Source organism: Alligator mississippiensis, chromosome 1, assembly GCF_030867095.1.
Source record: "Alligator mississippiensis isolate rAllMis1 chromosome 1, rAllMis1, whole genome shotgun sequence".
NCBI lineage: Eukaryota > Metazoa > Chordata > Crocodylia > Alligatoridae > Alligator > Alligator mississippiensis.
Genome location: NC_081824.1, coordinates 364,028,666 through 364,049,144, shown reverse-complemented (window position 1 = coordinate 364,049,144; position 20,479 = coordinate 364,028,666). Strand labels below are relative to the sequence as shown.

General features: G+C 40.0%; 1 protein-coding gene across 1 annotated transcript in view; it reads left to right on the top strand.

The window, feature by feature from the left end:
- PCCA (propionyl-CoA carboxylase subunit alpha) overlaps nt 1-20,479 on the top strand; it is a 476,911-nt gene that overhangs the window by 58,952 nt on the left and 397,480 nt on the right. Inside the window, exons 5-6 of the mRNA XM_059721102.1 lie at nt 7,818-7,931; nt 9,812-9,865. Coding sequence (XP_059577085.1) covers nt 7,818-7,931; nt 9,812-9,865 — 168 coding nt within the window. The remainder of the gene's footprint in view (nt 1-7,817; nt 7,932-9,811; nt 9,866-20,479) is intronic.

Below are 20,479 nucleotides of genomic sequence, written 5' to 3'. Positions count from 1 at the left end.
GAGGCTAGGTAGTGGTGCACAGGCCAGTGCCCAGCAGGTTTGAGAAGGACTGGGCCCTGAGAGCTGCTCGAGGCGGCTCGGGTTCCCCAACCCCTGGCATGAGGCCAGGCCGTTGGTGTGCAGGCAGCAGGCGGAGGGCCCGGGAGTGGACCAAGACCCCAACACTGCACAAGGCGGCTTGGGTCTCCAACCCCTGGCATAAGGTAGAGCCACCAGCGCACAGAGCCCTGAGCAGGCTGGCAGCCGGGAGAGCCCAAGATAGCTGAGGGCCCGCCTCTGCTGGGGGAAGAGATGCCTCACCCGGGGAGATGAGGACAGGCTCACTGAGCCTTGGAGTTGTGAGTTGTCAGGGAGGGAAGGGGATTCCCACAGGGGAGGAGGGATCTCCCCCGTGTCAGTTAAGGGTTATCCAGACTAGGATTGTGGAGGTCCTAAAGGGCACTAGGGATCTTCTCCCTCTTCTTATCTTTAGAGTCGTATTGTTCTAGAGTAACATGGGTTATTCTTCTGGTTTCTGTCTGTGTACCCAATCCCCTCCGTCTCATATTTTATGAACCCTGTGTCTTTTATATTTTGTTAACTTGCGCCTTGTGCTTTGTAGATTAGTATTTTATTAGAGCATAAGATTACATGATTGTTTAAGGAGGCTCCTACCTTGACCTTTGTGATCCTACACCTATGTGTGTATATATAGTAGGCCTCTGCGAAAAAGCAAGTATTTGATTCAGCCGATTTGATTTGAATCACTATCCCAATTCGATTTGGCTGAATTGGATCCAAAGATTTGGTGCTGTTTTGGAGATTCGGCCAGAGACCAAACAGGATGCTGGACACAGCTGCCTCCAGCTAGTAAGTCTGTTGTGGTGGGAGGAGGAAAGGGAAGTGGGGGGGGGGGGGGGGGGGGCAGATCAACGCCCCCACAGCGAGGGAGGGATTGGAGCTGGGGCTTTGAAGGTAGCATTTCTATATACAAATACCATGAATCAAAGTGCTTGCACAAGTGGGTCCTGGCAAAATTTCTCTAAAGTTATTTGCATAACTTTATTTTTGGGCCAACAGCTTTGATGTTATATCTGTTGAAATAGGCTTGTAGTGAGGTCTGTTCATGCTGACTGTTTATATGCACACAAACAAATTTTATTTAGGTTTTTGAAATGCTGAATAAAAATAAATTTGGAAATTGTGTGATATGCTAGTTGGCTTTAACAGTTCTGCTGTTCTCACAGTTTAAAAATTCTTCCATTATTTTACATTGGGGTTAAATATCAGCACACAATTATGGCATTTATCTTAATGGGTAGGACTTCAAAGGCAATACAATGCCGCACAATTACTATGTGCATAGATTGATTTTATTATCTGTGTTTGTGTGTGTACTTCAGAGATGCCATTAGAAGCTTCATGCTATTTTTGGAAACACGTGAAAGATATAAAGTAGTAAATTCAAACCTCTTGCATTTAGTTGATTTTTATTTATTTATTTATTTATTTATTTATTTATTTTATTTATTTTTTTAAATTCATGACTTTTCCATTGGCAGACTTAGTATAGGCCTGTGGGTTTTTTGTTTCTTTATTTGTTTATTTTTGAGGAACCCTACAAAGGCTTTACTTGTTAGCCTCATTTTATGGACTGAGTTAATTGTAATTTGTCTTGCTGAGCTGTATTATGCAGTTTGGGTCAGTTGAATGAATCCACTTACATGAACGGATGTTGTTCCAGTGCATAATATTGATTTGAGCTAAAAAAGAGTACGACTTGTTTGATTAGGTTTCTTTGTCTAAGCAGCCCTCAAGGTCCTATCTGGCATCAAAATAAGTGTTCTCCTGATTGATTTTTCATTACTTCTCAGATCTGGCAAAGATTGACTAGCTGTGTAAATATAAAATACACTAGTGATATACAGAATCCTGAAAATGGACAGGAATGGGGGAAAAAATGTGTGTCCTGAGGCAGTATTAAATTCTGTGTATGAAGACCTGCAGATACAAAGGGTGACCTAGTCTGAAAAATTGGGGCACTTGGGAATCCCAGACATTTATCTCCTGATGGATATGTGTGTGTGCATACATGCACGTGTGCACAGGCGTCTGCATTTTTAATTAGGAAATTATACATGAATAACTGACATCTGTCACAAATTGTGTGTGAAAACTATGTAGTTGCACTTTGTATTAAGTGATCATTTGCATGTTTTTCCCCTTTCTCATCTTTTTTTCACAAGAGTTTTCACTTTTGAACTGCATAGATGGGAATTATTCTAAGGAAAATGACGGTAATTTTTTGTGTCATATCACACAAATTAATATAATCTGTATGGGGGAAAAATGTAGTCCTTTATAATCAGTGAATAGTTACAGCCTTACGTGTCTGATGTAAATTACCAGGGAGATGATTTTTAAAAAATATTTTTCTTTTTTCTAGATTATATAAAACGAGTCATTTGGAATATATAAATGACTTAATGTGACTAGGACTACTTTTTTTTCTGCAAGGTTAAATGGTCCTGTAACCTGTCCCAATTGTAAAAGGTAGAAAATAACCAGGCAATTCAATGGGATTATTGATTAAGTTTGTATTTGGTATGATCTAGTTGGACATGAGAACACAGTGACACCAAATACAGTAACACTGATTGTTTAACCGTATATGGTACTAATCCTCTAGCTATGACAACATTAGATGCTATATGCCAGATATTTCAGCATGGATTTTTTTTAACCTAATTTACCACAATCTATTCAATGTCACTTTGTTCTGTTCTTGCTAACACAGGTTTTTGACCTTTCTGCAAAAGGTTATTCATTTATCTGGCAACACTCCTGATTGAAAAGAGAATTTTTTTCACAGGTTGTGCTGCTTATAGGTCAACTGTTTACCTCACATCTTGGTCAGAAGTTGGATGGGACTCCTAAATTTATTAAAAGTAGGAACTCTTCTTCCTGAGAACATTTTTGTTCTGAACAGTATTTATAGCACTTTCAATCTGATAGTATTACCTTTTTTTGATGACTTATGCTGTGCATTTTATTAAATGATAGAATGGATCCTTTAATTTCAGTGGTTTGTCCAGGTTCTAAACATCTTATGACTTCACTTGGCTGTTAGTGCAAGTTCTTACCTGGAAAGACAAGATATGTCCAATATTGCTTACTTCTGAGGATGTGGCCAGAATTCCATAGGTCAGTAAGGGGCCATGACATGCTTCCAACATCTACATTTTTTCTAGTAGTAAAAACTTTGAGTTAGCTAGAAGTTTAAAATATAAGTTTTAAATCCTTTTTTATCCAAGTCTATACAATAAAATACCTTAATTTAATTGATTGTTGAGTGGCACATGTCTGTTTTAGCCATATATATATTTTGAAAAGCTCTTGTTTCTAGAGACTTAAGATTTTTGTTTGAGAAAAATATTGTTGAATGTGGGAGAATTTCCATTTCTAGTCTCAGAAGTATAAACCTGAAACTCTGACGGCTAAACAAATGGACAAGTAGAGTATATGTATAGATAAGAAATAAAATATTTAGTATATGCACAGTGAGTCTATGGATCCATGCTCTATCTCTGCTGTTTATTATCTTATCCTTAAGCTTAGCAACACTATATACTTGAACAATGTGTATTGCTGTGTTTTTGTGTTAGCGTGATATATGCAGAACTATGCCTCAGAATCTATATGATATAGCCAAAACAGCTTGACATGGCACAATTTGGGTGATTTGCAGTTACTTAAATAGAATATAGCATCCCTTTTTTATGCCATGGGATGTGCTATATGCCCCTCAAGTTTTGCGTAGGGTGTTTTTGTTCAGTTGCACACCTCATTCAGAAAACATTAGAATACATATTTAAGCATATTTTAACTATTTCTTTGATTGGACTGGTGATTTAAATAAAGAATATGACCCAGGATACATTGTGGTTGATTCAGGGTTAAGGAGGAAATAATGATGTGGACAAATACTATCTATTGATTGATTTACAAATTCCCAAGAGTATCAGAAACTAACCTGATGCATCTGTTGCTAGATTTTACCTTTAATTTCTGAGTTGTCTCTAACGCGTGAAGTTGTATATCAGTGGGTCTGTTAGTTGTGTTTTTTGAAGAACCTTGTATTTCTTATTCCAGGCACTACATTAAATTTCTAGTCTTCATGAAATTTATGCTCGTTTTCACAGAAGTTAACAGTTTGTATGTGAGTGTGAGATCACCAAGGCATGTCCCTTGTTTGTAATTTTCATGTATTCATTCACTGGCATCTTGGAACCCTGTAACTATTTAAAATAAATACTTTTGAAAACAAGTTGTCTAACATGGCTAAAGTACACAGCAGAAGCAGTCTAAGCACATAACTATTTATTTATTTATTTATTTATTTATTTATTTAATTATTTATTCATTTAGTTTATATGCTGCCCTTCCCAATAAATGCTCAGGGTGGCTTACAGTAAAAGACAAAAATATAGAAACAGAGAAAAATATTAAATAAGAAGGTTGAACAAAATAAACTTCTACCCCAACTTCCACGACAGTTAAAAGCTTTCCATCCCAACCTTTCCTGCACTGCTGCCTCTGACAAAGGAGAACATCACTCCCCTGCCCAACCTAATCTTGCATCCCAATCAAACTCCATTCAATATCTCCATAAAAGAAAAGAATAATTTATGCCCCCTGTATCTCCTCCTTCCCTATCCACTCCCACTCCAGGTCCCCTCCCTCACACCCAGGGGAGTTCCCTCTTCGTCTTTACTATCCCTTCCAGTCTTTGTTGTAGCTCATGGTCAGACCTGAGATCAGAACTGAGGTTCTGATGTTTTGACAGTTATCAGAATCTGAAGAATTTCAGTATTTTAAGACCCACTTTTTCCATTTAGAGACAAAGGGCAAAAATCCCTTTTGCAAAGGTTAGCTTAGAAAAAGATATGGATGTTTCAAACTGCTTAGGTTTGGACATTTAAAAAAATTTTTTTTTTTAAACTGGAAAATTAATGGAACTAGAATTTCAGAGATCATGGAAATTTGCTGTGCTTTCAGAGAGGGAGATTTACTGGATTTCTCAAAATTCTAAAAAACCTGTTATGTGTGCTGTGTAATATATAGAGAAGGCAGCTTGCAGAATTTCTGGCATCTTAATACTTGCATTTTTGTAGAAACTCAAAGGGTGCTTCTACAATGATAGGTGAAAATGATGGTATTGTAATAGGAAAAATATTGGGGTAGCTAACATTGTATTTCTCTATAATGTTCTATAAATTACTTCATATGTTTGTGGTACAGTACATAAGAATACTCTTTGTGAACCCTACTGTGAGATACGTAATTGGTGAAATACACTGTGGCAGGGTATGCATACAGAGGAGACCCTTAAGAAACTGATCTTTAAACTGGATGACATGGGTCAGAAAATAGTTTGGGCATAGACAGATGTACCAGTTGCATTGCTATCCAAGGAAACCAAACAGCTGTTACAATGCAGCTGTCATGTTTGCATGATTCTGTAGTGATACAGAAGCAAAACTGCTTGGACTTGAACTTTGATATATTTAGGGTCAAAGTTAGGACAATTTAGCTGACTTGTATTGACCCAGGATCATGGAGATGTAACAGCAGCAGCTCCTTTTCCCCTTTTAAAGCAGTAAAATATGTTTGTCCTTGCCCTCTGTTTGCAAAAGTTGAACAGGGATTAGTAACCACTGACGCTGCTACTGAAGTCAGAAACCCCTGGCACTCTTGCCAGAGATAGCATGTAAGCAGTCTGCTTTGGCCTCTCAAAGTGAAACTGATAAAGATGCTGTCAGTTTTGCTTTCTGGCTGTGGAATAGAATAGAGGCAGAACTGTGAACAAGGAATTGGGAAGATGCCAGCAATTAGGGAAGATGTGGACAAGGAGAATAGGAGTAACCAGAAAGCAGAAGATGTACATGTGATTAGAAGGTAAAATATCTTTCTGCAGAAGTGTCGTGTGTGTGTGTTAAACTATGGTAGTATGAGAGTGATGTTATAGTCTTGATGGCCCAGAAATTATGCAAGAGGCAAGGATTTTTTTAGGGTGATATCTTTTATTGGGCCAACTGTATATTTTGGATCAAGATAGACAAGCTTTCAAATGCAAGCCAGTAGTTAAGGTTTTACTGTGCAGGTAGATGTTGGCAGAATATGTGAAATTTAAATGTAAAGATTCCAGGAAATAATGATGTGCATTCCTGGAATTTAGAACAATATGCCTAATATTAAGCATCTGAATAGCTTCATTGGCTATAGTGGGACTGTTTAACATACTTAAAGATGGGTAGAAGATTAAGTAACTCCCTGATTCTAGGTATTAATAATGGCTTAATTTTTCAAACATTTAAGTATAGCAAGAATGGGATATAAAACTCAAAAGTTTTGCACCCCTCTTGTAGCAGAGAATTATGCTTCTGCAGTTAATATTTTCATCATATTCACTTGAATATTTGCTTCTAGGGTAAAATATTTTGCAGTTAAAATGTTTTTTCACTTTCTTGCTTCTGTTTTCTCATTTCATATATTTTTTTATATACATTTTCTACTTCCCTTTTTCCTTGAATAATTTGGTAGTACACACAAGGTTACATTAAAAACCAGTTGTACATGTTAAAATGAGAATTAACATCCCTCATACTCTCCTTTATAATATAAAACATCTTGTTAAAGAGCAAGGCAGAGAAATTATTTAATTGAAAGTAGTGTAAACTATGCATTTTCATGTAGTTTAATGGTCATTGTTTATTGTAATAAAAATCACAATATCTTTGATAACTGTGAGAAAAATAATCTGGAAGTTAGCGGAGTTTGTTCAATTAGAAATGAAAATAATAGAAAGAAAGAGACTTTCAAGCGGGTTACATTTGAACTAATTATACTGATATGTTAATATAGATACTACATTTTAAGTGTTGTTTTTAATCTATTATTCTCTTGGCAAATTACAATTAATTGAGAAAAGTTTATCAAAATACAAGTTGTTTTAAAATAGTAAATGTGGTTAAAAATTGCATTGGTCCTCACAAACCAAAGTGAAGATTCCCTTCATTACATTTTTTTAACTGCCTTCTGAGTGTGATGTAGTGAATACATTTTAAATGCCCTCAAAATTGGTATTTTAAATTTTTTCTTATGAATATGTTGGAAAACTTTCTTGGACTTTTGTATAGTTAGTTATACATTGACTTTAAAAATGCTGAGATTTGAAAAATATGCACATGTGAATAAGGATACAATAGATCAAGAATCAAACATGAGCCTGCTTAAATAATTCTCAAGATTTTCTGGTTCACGTGTAGTGATATTGAACTCCTTAGTCACAGGCTTTAATTTGTGCATGGTGCTGACCTGATGCTGTGCAGGGACACTCACTGCATCCCTTCATTCAATTCACTCTAATTATCCCCAACTTCCTGGGGAGCCTGCTTAGAACTGGCCATGAATGTTTGTTATTAAGTATTAAGATATTAGACTACATGTAACAAAGTAGTTTTGAGCTGTGTATTTACATATAGATGATCAATATAAGAAATTGAAATTATATTTGTCATGCATTTATTTAATCAATTTTAAAATATATATTGATATAATAAAATGTCTTGATGATGACTTGCGCTTGGACTAAATTAAATGAGATTTAATGTCACTGAGTTTTGGTACAGCAATTGCTTTCAATTTCAACACACCTTTTAGAAGTGGATGCAGTATGTAAATTATCTTTGAAACAATCAGATTTGTGTGCATATTTCAGGGTGATGGTAATTATTTTTGCTGGGAGCATCTGTTAATGCAGGATTTTGCCTCTTCAGGTTCATGTGAAAATGGCGGATGAAGCTGTCTGTGTTGGCCCAGCTCCCACCAGCAAAAGCTACCTCAACATGGATGCCATCATGGAAGTCATTAAGAAAACCAGGGCCCAAGCTGTGAGTCTGAATGAGTCTATCTGCTGCAGCTGTTTCATATATAGAAAGCAGAAAAGCCAGAGTTTGTATTTAAAAAAAAAAAAAAAAAAGAGTGATTGAATATGCTATTCCAGTTAGTTCATGTCACATGAGTTAAATGTGTCCGAAATCGCTACTGGAAATCAAAAGCTTTGTAGCATCTGGCAGTGCTGGTCGCTGATCCTGCAGGTGGCTGCTGGATTCAGCTTTCACACCAGGGAGCAGCTTCAGTTCATTTCCAAATTTGCTGGGGGAAAAAAATCCCAATTAGTTTTGAGCACTAACCCTTTCTGTGCCATAACAGCTTTTTTTGAATGTTTTGATAAAGTGCGTCTAAAAAAGACTTTTGTTGAAATTCAATTTTAATCATTTTTTTAAAAATTATACACACATAATTACACTTGCAAAGAGGGAAATGGTGCATCCAGTAATTATTTTTGTTGTTTCATAATGCTGACAAAATGCACATTAGTTTACATGGGTAGATATGGGCTGTTCCTGCCTTCTTCCTGCCTCTAAATGGACGAGATTCAAAGTTGAACAGGAATCGTATAAGAACAAATATGTAACTGACTGTAATAATACTTTTTGCCATGGTACCAGTGAATTAAATATATTATCTGAAGCTACTGTATACAAAAACATTTTTAAATAAAATGTGATGGATGGAGTCAGGCAACACCAGTAATTACCATGGAATATCTTAATCGGCATTATCACTTCTTTTGATATAAATGCTTCAATGTGGTGCTTGCAGGGGCAAAAAGGGTCCTGAATTTACAAACACAAGACAGATGTTTACACTATTTGTGAAGAGAGGCAATTGAGATAAAAACAGTGTATTCTTTAGTCATTAATCTATTACAATATTTTTTTTGGTTGAGAATTTGTATGAATCGAAAACAGTGAAGTGAAACTGTTCCCTACACTGTGTTTTGTAATTACAATGGGTTTATGAAAGAGTGGCTGATAGCACACTGTGTGCCTGCTTTTGATCCCAAGGCGCATGACTTATTCCCTAGGGGTGGTGGAGCATGTTCTCCCATTGGGAATCCCTAAAGGTTAGCAGTGGTAGAACTTCCTCTAATGTGGGCATTAGGACAATTATTAATAACTAATACTTGGGAAAGGTTTTGTTTGGTATGGAGAGCTTCTGGGATCTTTAAGACAAGGCAAGAAAAAGCATGAATGAGGGTAAATGTATGAGGGCATTTTAGAAAGTAACAGGAATTTCAGAATAGAAGCATTTTATGTGCAATGAGTAGAAAACTACACAGCAGCAGGGATCACTAGTGGTGGCATTGTTGACCACACCTGTTGTACACACAACTTTGTAGAGAAGTGACGTAGTCCAGTAAATGATCACTGCACACAAAAATGTCTTATTTCAAAATTGCTGTTACTTTCTGAAACACCCCTGTAGAAATCTGTCAAATCAGAGAAATGTCACATAGAAGAGGAAAAATGGAAACATGACAGAGACCATCTTTTCCTTTTCTAAAGGCATCAGTACATTTTATCAATCATAGATAAAGTGCTGCTTCAAGAAAGCTGAAGAAGACCTGAAGAAAAATGCATTGCATTCAAAAGTGCTTTTTAAGTCTATCCCAACCATACAGTTGGTCCAATGAAAGATATCACTCATAAAAAATCCTTGCCTCAGGAAAGGTCATTTCAGTCCATTACATGTCAGTAGATGTGATTTGGGATTTCCAAATCAGTGAATTTAAATGGCGGGTGAACAGTTAAACTCTTGAGCTAATTTAAATAATTGGCGCACAGATTACTGCCTTAAATTATGACTGCATATTTAGTTTCCAGTTTTTAGATTTGAATTTAAAAACTTTATTTTATTTTTAAAGGTCCACCCAGGATATGGATTTCTTTCGGAAAACAAAGAATTTGCTAGGCGTCTGGTAAGTTGTTGTGGCAAATTTCTTTTAGCTTTTAAACTTTTGCATGGCATGGGAAAATGTATTGAGAGAGCACCTTTTCTGGAAACCTCTATCACCCTATGTAGATGACTGAAAATGTTGTTGCTTCATATCCCTTCTAAGTTGTATGTACTCCAAAGGAACAAAACAGATGTTTTGATTTGAAGTTGCAGAATCAAAATCCCGATTTATGTGGGATGTAGAAAACACTTCTGTAATAAAGGAATTCTGTGGTTTTTAGAGAGAGACAAAAGTAGCTTAATTGACAGCTCTATTTTATTTTTATTTGGTGAAATATATGAAGCACAAATGTATTAAAAAGATATCCCCATTTCAAGTTTGAATTTATAAAAAATACTTAAGCATGTGAATGTATTATTGTAGCTCATCTTTTTATCTGACAAAGCTGACTAAAATTTATTTAAGTGGTTTAGTAAATCTATTTTAATGGTTCAACCAAGCGCTTAGTTCTACAGATGCTTAGGAATGTGTATAGTCCTCGCAAAGATGTGTGTGTGTGTGTGTGTGTGTGTGTGTGTGTATGTATAAGGGCTTTTATCTTGGACCTAGAATGAAGGAAATTCACTTGCACCCATTTAAGACAATGGTAATCTCCCACTGTTTTTAGTGATGCAGAATCTAGCACTTATTTGAGAAATGGACTGGAGTCAAACTTTTAGGGGAAAATTTGTGCTTCATCCATGGAACTTTGTTACTAAATGAAGAATGGCAAAACATAAGGCAAAACTCTTTTATGTTTAGGTAGCAAAGGAATATTTTTTTTAGCATTTCAAAATCCGTATTTGAGTGCCCTTTTATTCAGATTTAAACAGTAGTGTCACTTCGGGGGTTGAGTTGAAGCAGTACTCTGAATACTGATTCAGAGAGGGCACCAGAATGGCATCCCCCAGGCAGCCTGTGATTGGGTGGCTTAAGCTGGGGCAGCTGTAGTCAATGCCATTGCCACAACTGCAGCAGGCCCTGCATGTGCTAGGGCCCCCGGTGCTGCCCAGCATGCCAGAGTTTTAATTTATACTCCTGAGTTTGAAGCTCTGGTATAAGCCACATACAGAAATGGAGAAGAGTTGTGATTTCTCAGATAACACTGCTATAAATGGATCTTGGTTCTCTTAGCTTTACCCGATTTGTAGTCCTTCTGTTCAGGATTTCAGCTGTGGCATGGTGCTTTGCCTGCTGACTTATTCAGTGTTATAAGATGCCATCCCTTTACCTAAGAAAATACTATTTATATACAGAATACAGGACTTGTAAGTTTAGCTGCCATGCTAGAAAAGGATACAGGCAAATACCATATTTACTTGATTCTAAGACAAGGTATTTTTGCCTGTTTATCATGGGGAAAATAAAGCCTCATCTTTAGAACTGAGTATCAGACCACTCCAGCTGGGAGCTGTGGCGAGTGGTGTGCAGAGGGCCTCACCAGGTCAGGGATATCATCATTGGTGTTCAGGTTTCTGCTTCCAGCACACACTCTCTGCACAGCTCTCTAGCCCCTCCCCACCCGCTTCCTTCCTTACCCCAGTTTACCTCGCTGGCAAGGAACCAGGCGAAGAAGGTGGCTCTGTGCACTGTTGCTGCAATCCTCAGCTGAAGTCCCTGCACAGCTGCCCCTGATAGCTCCTGGCTGGAGAAGTCTGACTCCTAACGGATGCAGGAATGGAAGGAGCTCCAGAGCCACTCCTAACCTGTGCTGCAAGGAGCAGCTGTGGCAGTGCATAGATTCCTCATTCCAGCCTGCTCCCAACTGGTGGGGGAGATGAGGGGAAGTGTGGGGAGAGGAGCTGGACAGGGAAGGGAGGAACCCTTGTGCTGCTGAGCTGGGCTACCTGCAGAGCTGCTTTCTGCAGTATGGGACAGGAGTGAGTCAAGGGTGGCTCTGGAGCTCCCCCCTGTACCTGGATCAGCCAGGGGCAGCAGCAGAATAGTGGGGGATAAGTGGTGGAGAAGGCTAAGGGGTAGGGGTCAGGCTGCCTGTTCCCCAAGCTACCTGCCTCATTGCTACTCCCCCCTTCACCCCTTGCCTCTACAGGTCTCCCCTGCCACTGCTTTCTCCGCTTCTAAACCCCCTACCTCTGCTTTCCCTACCGCTTGCCCCTTGCCAGTGCTTTCCTGCTACAGCACTGCAGAGGACAAATTTAAGATGCTCCTCCAATAATTAGATTCTAGATATGGAAAATGTTAATAAATCTACAATTATCCATATCTAGAATCTAATTATGGGTGGGGGGTCACCTTAAATTCTAAGTGGTCTTGGATTCAGGTAAATATGGTAAAACAAGATCCCAAATTTTGTATCCTGCAAGCTACGGAGCCTTTTCCTCCTTCTCCAGTTGGGCATTTGCCATCTACCAGGTTTGACCACCAAATCTATGAAAATCTTTCAGTTTCCAAGTTTACAGTCAGTAGCTATCTGTTTTACTTGTTCATACTGCATAAAGGAATGCATGTAGGTCAGAGCTCAAACTGGCTCTTAGTAGATGGGATTCTCTTGGCTTTAATTTTAAGTGAACGGTACGCCCACTTGACTACTCCAGCAAAGGTTAGCTGGTTTTAGTTGGCACTTTTCATAAAAAGGCAATGGAAGCGCTTGCTCGTGATGAATAACTGTTACATTATATTCTGTTGCCACTCTTTGAAATGTTGTCATTATCCCAAACTGGACATATTTTTTAGTAATGTGGTAGTTACTTTTTCATGTAGATAATAGTTTTAATGGCAAGATGGATCACTTTTGGCAGTATGAAGTAGAATAAATGAAAGAACATTTCCCCCCATTTACAGATATTCATAAATATCTCAGAGACAGCATACAGCATCTAGAAACATTCAGATCTGGTTGATTTAAAAACCTGCTAACTTTTACTATTTATTTTATAAGTTCTTCTCACACCATTGTCACACAAAGCCTTAATATGATTTATAATAGTTTGGCTTATAAATTGTTTAAACTACATGTTACTCTTAAACCCTAATCCTATTGCATTGAAATCGCTGGTTGTAAAAACAAAGCCAGTCAGAAGTTTTCAGTGGAATGAGGTAGCCCAATTAATCTATTTAGGATGGAAATTGATGTGTAATTAGTACATTTAAATCTAACTCTTTGTCATTATACCCTCTCCTAAATTTTTCTGTAGTAGCATAGATTTTCATTTTTGTTCTCATTGATTGTTCTTGCACTTTAATGATAAAACACAATTTTATTTCGTGACACATGGGTATACTTCAGAAACCAGATCTCACAGATCCAGAAAGATGAAAGGAAAACTGGCCAGGGAGAAACAGCAGCTCTAGGCTGGGCTGGGTCACGGCTGGAGGACCTGGAGTGGGAACAGAAGATAAGGGGGGAAGGGGAGGCAGTCGCAGACGCAGCAGCCCGGGGGCTCCGGGGGCAGGCTGCAGGACCTCTTGTCCCACTCCACAGTCTTCCCCATGCTCCTGGCTACATGTCCCTTCCCTTGCCAAACAAGTAATTCAAGCCTGGGACCAAAGCCAAGCTGAGTTGGTGTCTAGGCTTAATTTTTTCCATGCTGATTTTTTCCAATCTTGGATTTGAGTAGTAACATTCAGTAGTCTTAAATGTCCTGATCAAATGTGTTTTTGTACAAATTATTTTCCAGTTTTTTACCTTAGGTTCTTGTGTTTCCTGGTAGCAAAGAAACCAAGTCGGGGGGCATCATTATGACAATTTTAAACAAATCCTCTTCAATTTTGACAATAGAACTTTTAAAAGTGGAAATATTTTCTGCATCTGAATATCTGGGGCATTTTTAGAAAGGATCCCATCAAAACTTGGTGAGCATGGTCACCTCTCTAGGTTTTCTATTCTATCTTTTCTGTATCAAAGTGAGTAGATTCCATATCGTTGTAGTTTCCGTATTGCCTTTCACAGATGTTAGAAGGCATAATTTTTTGATTCCTTATGATCTTTTAATATTAAGGGAAAATCGGTATGAACACTGAAATTTGAGGTTTGGTATATCATTTAAATATAACTGAATAAATCAATAAGATTTCTGTTGTCATTTAAGTGTGTCTAGTTTTTTAGAATCTTGTTTTACATTCTAATGTTACTTTGAAGATTTGCGTTTTCCATTATATAACTCTTTAAACTTTAGACGTCTTGGAATGATCTGTTAACTGAGGCTGTTTAATTCAGTGCACAAATAGGTCATCATTTGTATATGAAATTATAAGCATAAACTACAAGTGATCAACTTGAGTTTTATTGGGAGAGTAATCGAATAACAGTTTGGATTGACAGAAATCTAAGGATACAGCTATGACATTTCTTTTTCCAATAAGTCCTCATATAAGTTTCCAAATAAGTCCCCAGAACCAGATGGCATCCACCTGAGAGGTCTGAAGGACCTCAAAAGTGAAATTGCAGAACTGTTGCCAATGGTATGTAACCTGTCATTACAAATTGCCTCTGTGCCAAAGGACTGGCAGATTGCCAACATAATACCCATCTTCAAAAAGGGCTCCAGAGGCAGACCGTCCCTAGGGGTGTGTGGGGCCTGGGGCATATCGCCTGTGTGGGGGGCAAGTGGCCGGAGCCAGTGGAGCGGGGGTGGTGAGCGGGGGGAGGGGGTGGTGAGTGGCTGGAGCCAGCAGTGCTTGGCAGTGGCATGTGGCGGCTGTGGCAAGGCCTATGCAGCACTGACCGTGGGGCCCAGGGCAGTTGCCCTGATTCGCCACCCCTCCTAGGGACCGCCCTGTCCAGAGGTGATTCTCAGAGCTACAGACCAGTAAGTCTTTCTTTTATCCCTGGCTAGTTGGTAGAATCTATAATAAGAATAAAATCAGCAGTCACGTGGACAAATGTGTTCTGCTAGGGAAGAGCCAATGTGATTTTTAAGGTAGGTGAATCCTGTCTCACAAATCTGCTGGAATTCTTTGGTGGTGCTTATAGGTGTGTGGACAAGGGGGATCCAGCTGACATAATATATTTGGTCTTTGGATAAGCTTTTGACAAGGTCCCTCATCAAAGGTTTTTAAAAAACTGCATTGCCACGGGATTGAAGGGAAGATTCTTTTGTGAACTGAGAACTGGTTAAAAGATGGGAAGCAAAGGGTAGGACCAAATGGTCATTTTTCAGGATGGAGGGAAGTCAAAAGTGGGGTCCCGCAGGGATCTGTGCTGGGCCCAGTTTTATTCACCATTTTCATCAATCACCTGAAAAAGATAGTGCAGAGTGAAATCTCTAAGTTTGGAGAAGATACTAAATTATTCTGGGTAGTCAAGTCCCAAGCTGATGGAGAAGAGCTGTGGGCAGATTTCACAACTCTGAATGGGTAAAAAATAAAAATGGCAGGTGAACTTCAGTGTTGACAAGTGCAAGGTAATGCACCTAAGGAAAAAGAACCTCAACTATAGGTCCACAGTACTGGTTTTTGAACTAGGTGTTAACAACTCAGGAAAGAGACCTTAGAATCATTGTAGATAGTTCTCTGAAAACATCAGCTTACTGTGCAGCAGTGACCAAAAAAGCCAGTAAAATCTTCCCAGAACCACTCATCCTAGACTTTAGATTGGCAAAGTTTGGTGCCTGTTTAATCACCACAAGCAATCTTTCTGTGGCCCAAAACACTGAATGGATCCAGACCGTGCCAGGACAAGAAATGAAAAACCTGCCAACATATCTCCACCACTCCCACAATAACTATACCCCATAACAGAAACATCACCATTCCTGTTATACCTGCACTTCCCGAAATGTGATAAATCTCCTCCAGTGCTCTAAATGCCCTGATGGAAAATACGTAGGAGAAACCAAGCAACAATGAATGAACATAAACCAAAAATCTATCAAAGACAGAAATACCCAGTTACCTGTGGGACACATTTCTCACAAGATAAGCAACTTCTCTCCAATCTCTAATTTCTAATCCTTCAAGGGAGTTTGCAGAACACCTTTCACAGATAAGCCTATGAACTTCACTTCATCAGTCTACTTGATACAGAAAATCATGGACTAAATATAGACATTGAATTTGACACATTATAACCTGCCTAATATCTGATACCCCAGGCAACCTCTCTACAATTGATCAGCTATATTCCATCACCAGGTCACCATTCCCTTTTCCCCCTCACCCCTCTTGCCCATTGTCTCTTGCCCATTGTCTCTCACCCTCTCTAACCCTCACTGCCAGGCATTTGCCTTTTCACTAACCTGCATTCTTGCATACTGGCTTCCACACCATCCAGGAGACCACAAAACAAATGCAGATGCTCTGCTCCCTCTGCCTGAAGAATGGGTTTTGTACCCGAAAGCTTGCAAAAAATTATTTTCCTCACTATTTTAGTTGGTCTAATAAGACATATCAGATTTACCCAAAGAACCTTGTCTGTGTATGTCCTTAGACCAACACAGCTACAACCAACACCCCTGAATAAAATGTTGGGCTTCATCATGCCAGTATACAAATCCTGAATACTGTGTGCAGTTCTGGTCCCCACATCTCAAAAATGATGCAGTAGAACTAGAAAAGGTACAGAGAAGGGCAACCAAAATGATCGGGTGCATGGAGCAGTTTCCATACCAGGAGAGACTAAAAAGGCTAGCAGTCTTCAGTTTGGGAGGGAGAAGGTGAGGAGAGGATATGATAAAGGTCTATAAAATCATGAAGAGTATGGACTAAGTGAACAAGGAACTATTGTTCACTAAGTCCAAGAATATTAAAATTAGGGGGCACCTACTGAAATTAGTAGGACACAGGTTTAAAACTTAGAAGAGACAGTACTTCAAAAACAAGACTAGCCCCCCCCCCCCAATTGGCATGGGGGGAAAGCCCCTTATAATCACATACAAGGAAATCTCACTAAATGCATTATCTATCATTTAGCAGCCAACACTGAGCATGACTATAAAACACATGGCCCATATTGGGCAACCATGCTGATGGGAGCCTACCACAAGGGTAGGTTAGTGCAGCCCATCTAAATAACACATATGGTTAGGGACCTGTTTAAATCAAGGTGAGAGAGAGGATTTTTCATGGCCTGCTTGTGCACACAGCTGATTTTGTAGGCATTTTGCAGCTGTCCTGCCTCTTGGTGTTGATTGGTGGAGAGACCCTGGTGGAGGAGGGAGGGATGAGGGGGCGGCTGCCATCACGACTGCTTGCTGCTCTTTGTGCTGCTCTGTCCTTCAGCATTGATTGGTGCAGAGACCCCATGGTGGGAGGAGGGACAAGGGAGCAGCTGCCATCTTGTCTGTTGCCCTTTATGCTGCTTGGCCAGCTTGTGTCTTCCTCTCATGGCAGTGAGGATCACTGGTTCCCACTGGGGAGCCAGTATTTGATTTTTATTAATTTTTTTTTAATGATTTTTGTGGACAGTCACAGATTTTATGGTTTCTGCAAAACCACAAATTAAATAAGTCCTTACATATGGTAGTGACTCTGCGGGCCAGGAGCGGTCCAAGGCTTTTGGGGGCGTGCGGCAGGCTGTGGCTAGCAGCCCTGGCACATGGGTCGGGGAATTTGGCACGGCGGACTAGAATTAGGCACGGACGCTTAGCGGTTGATTAAAGATTATTTTACTTACACCGTAGATGGTCGCGGTGCAGGCAGGAAAACTTGCTTTCGTTCCAGTTACAGATAGAAAAGAAGAAGAGCGGACAAGAGTTCTAACCGTGAACTCTGGTCCAAGGCTGGCTGAGAGCTCTAGAACCGCGAGCCCGTCGAATCAACTGGACGAAATAACCTCGAGAAGAGCTCTGGATACCACGATGAGAGTCCGAAAGGTGACTCTCCACGAAAGCGTGCAGGGAAGGGTACGTCGAGGGATCAGGCAGTGACGGGGAGAGGCTAGAGGTTGATCAGGCCCCTATATCCTTCTTAAGGCACACACTGAGTTCGTTAAGCTCCACAGCACTCTTAGAGTTCTTCATGAGATGTGAAGTCCTCCTTCTCCTCCTCCAGATGGTTGTGGAGTCCTCCAACTTGGGTGGAAACTGCTCAAGCCTCTTATACGGCTAGCAAGCCAATCACTAGCCGCTACGTGGGAGTAATTTAGTAACAGCCAATAGTGGGACACAAATTTGCATGCGACTGGCAGGAACTCCTTTGCACCGGGGTTATCTCTATGCAACTGAGAATTGCACCGTGCAAAGAAAGCTTCTCGTGGCGGGAAATAATTCTGCAGTGCCGAAGCACACACAAAATCATACCCTTTGGGTCATGACTGTGACCATTAAGTGCAGGCTCCCATCACTGCCAACTCTTTTTAAAGTCATGGTGAGCTACTACATTGCATATATTTTGACTTATTTACTTTTACAGCTGAGTTGCATCTTTCTATCCCGTTACCAATGATTTCTGTTTCTTCACCGGCTTTTAATGCCTGGCAAACATCATAAAACAAGTCTTCAGTAGTTTGCACAGAATCTCTCAGTCCCCACCCTCTTTCAGCCTGGCACGTATGATTAATGTGGCCATCGGCAGAGGGAGAAAAAATTATTTGGAGGGGTATGCCTTGGTTTCTATTTTAATGTACGCAGATGACACTGTTACACTGTCAAGAACTCCTATTGGATTACAGAGCACAATTGCAACTTTTGAGCCTCTTTGTGGACAAAATAACTTAAACATAAATTATGACAAATCAAAAATAATGTATTGGGGAAGTCATTTGATGAAATATCCATGGAATATAGGGGGAACCAAACTTGAAGTTGTCAAAACCTATACGTTTTTGGATGTGTTATTCACAGCTTCTCTATCATGGAAACATCGTATTCAGTCAGTTAAAACTAAGGCAGCCCAGTCAGCTGTGGCTATAAAGAAATTTTATGAAACCACAGCAGCACAATCAGTCCAAGCTCCTTTATCAGCATATAAAGCCTAAATTACCTCTCAGATCTTGTATGGCACTGAAGTACGGGATTATGTCACTAGTAATGATGTAGACATACCTCAGAGCAAGTTTCTTAGGGCTCTTGTGGCTCTTCCTCCTTCAACTCCTGATCTTTTCTGAGATTAGAGACAGGAATGGATTCTATTTTAGCTAATATTATTATTAGAATGGTGGGATTTTTGGTTTAAAATCCTGCCCCTTTTACTATCCTGTCTGCTTAAATTATGCAATATAGAAGATATTAATAACCCCCTCCTCTCCAGTCACCCTGGTTAGCTTTTCTTTCCTGTACTTTTGCACTTTCTGGGATGGGATACTATCTCCCCCAGCATCTAGCTGGGGTCATCTAGACCCAGCACTCTTTCCTGCTTATGCAGGGGGTCGGACTCGATGATCTATGGAGGTCCCTTCCGACCCTAACATCTATGAATCTCAAAGATAATGAAAGATGTTTTTTCCCCATAGATAAGGTTTGGGTTTTCCAGAGGATATGTGATATTGCCACGCAGAATGATTTTGCAGTGGCTATGGCCACTCGGATTGCCCCTTTATATACTCTTTAGAAATTAGATCGGAGAGGAGAAAGGTATTTACAGTTAAATCTTGATAATAAATGGTGATCCTCTTTGACTAGTCTCAGGACCAAACAGATGCCCACAGCTGTTCTGGGCTGGATGTAGATTTTTCATTCCAAGGGCTAAAAGATGTTGCCCAGCCTGTCTAGGAGTTTTGGAAAATACTATCCACTATGTTTTAGAATACTCTTTATATAATGACATAAGGAGAACCCACTTATTACCATTCTTGCAGAAATTGATATATTTTTCAAACACAGAGAAATTAATCTGGCTTTTACAGCAAACAGATCCAAATTTAATAAACAGTCTTGCAATTTTTGCTTTTAAGGCTGAGGCGATTAGAGTTAAATACCCTTTATTACTGATATGAATGATACATTTTAACATTAGATTTGATTTTATTGTCTCAATTGTGGATCTATGTACAACAATTATAGATTCATGTCTTGATTTACTACTATATTTATATTAATGTTTTTATGTCGGTGGGCTCTATTTCTAGTATAATATTTGTAGTTCAGTTACTTCGTTCAAACTTATTTATACTATGGTCTTATGTGTGTTGTGTCATTTTCAGGAGCATGGCATTTAGCCAGAATCCTTAATAAATTGAATTCAATTTAATTCAGCTGCAAGTGGCTCATCTGGGGGCATGGCTCCTGCTTCTATGTGCATCCGAGGAGGCATGGGGGGATGTGCCCCCGCATCTGTGTGGGGTGAGGGCAGCTGCCGCTGTGGGCTGGGGCCAGGGCTGTGCCGGGCTCTTTCGACTCGGGGCAGGGTGGGTGCTGGGATCCCAGGGGCCCCATCCCCTCTGGCCCAGCTGCGCAGCTGAGGCTGGCCCTGCTCCAGGCCCTGGCTCTAGGCCCCACCTGGGCAGAGCTTGGCCAGGGCTGGGGCCGGTGTATGGCTGGTGGGCAGTGGATTTGTTGGCGTGGGGGGCACTGGCACCAGGCAACGAGGGAAGGGGTGGTTGCATGGGCATAGCAGGCCCTGGCCCTTATCCCGATCCTGGGCTTGGCTTGGCTCCGCTCCCTTCCAATCCCTGCCTGCTTCCAGCCCTAGTCCCACTCCCTCCCCCCCTCTCCTCCCCCCTTCCTCCACAGCTCTTTCCCCTTCTCTCGCAGACTTTCT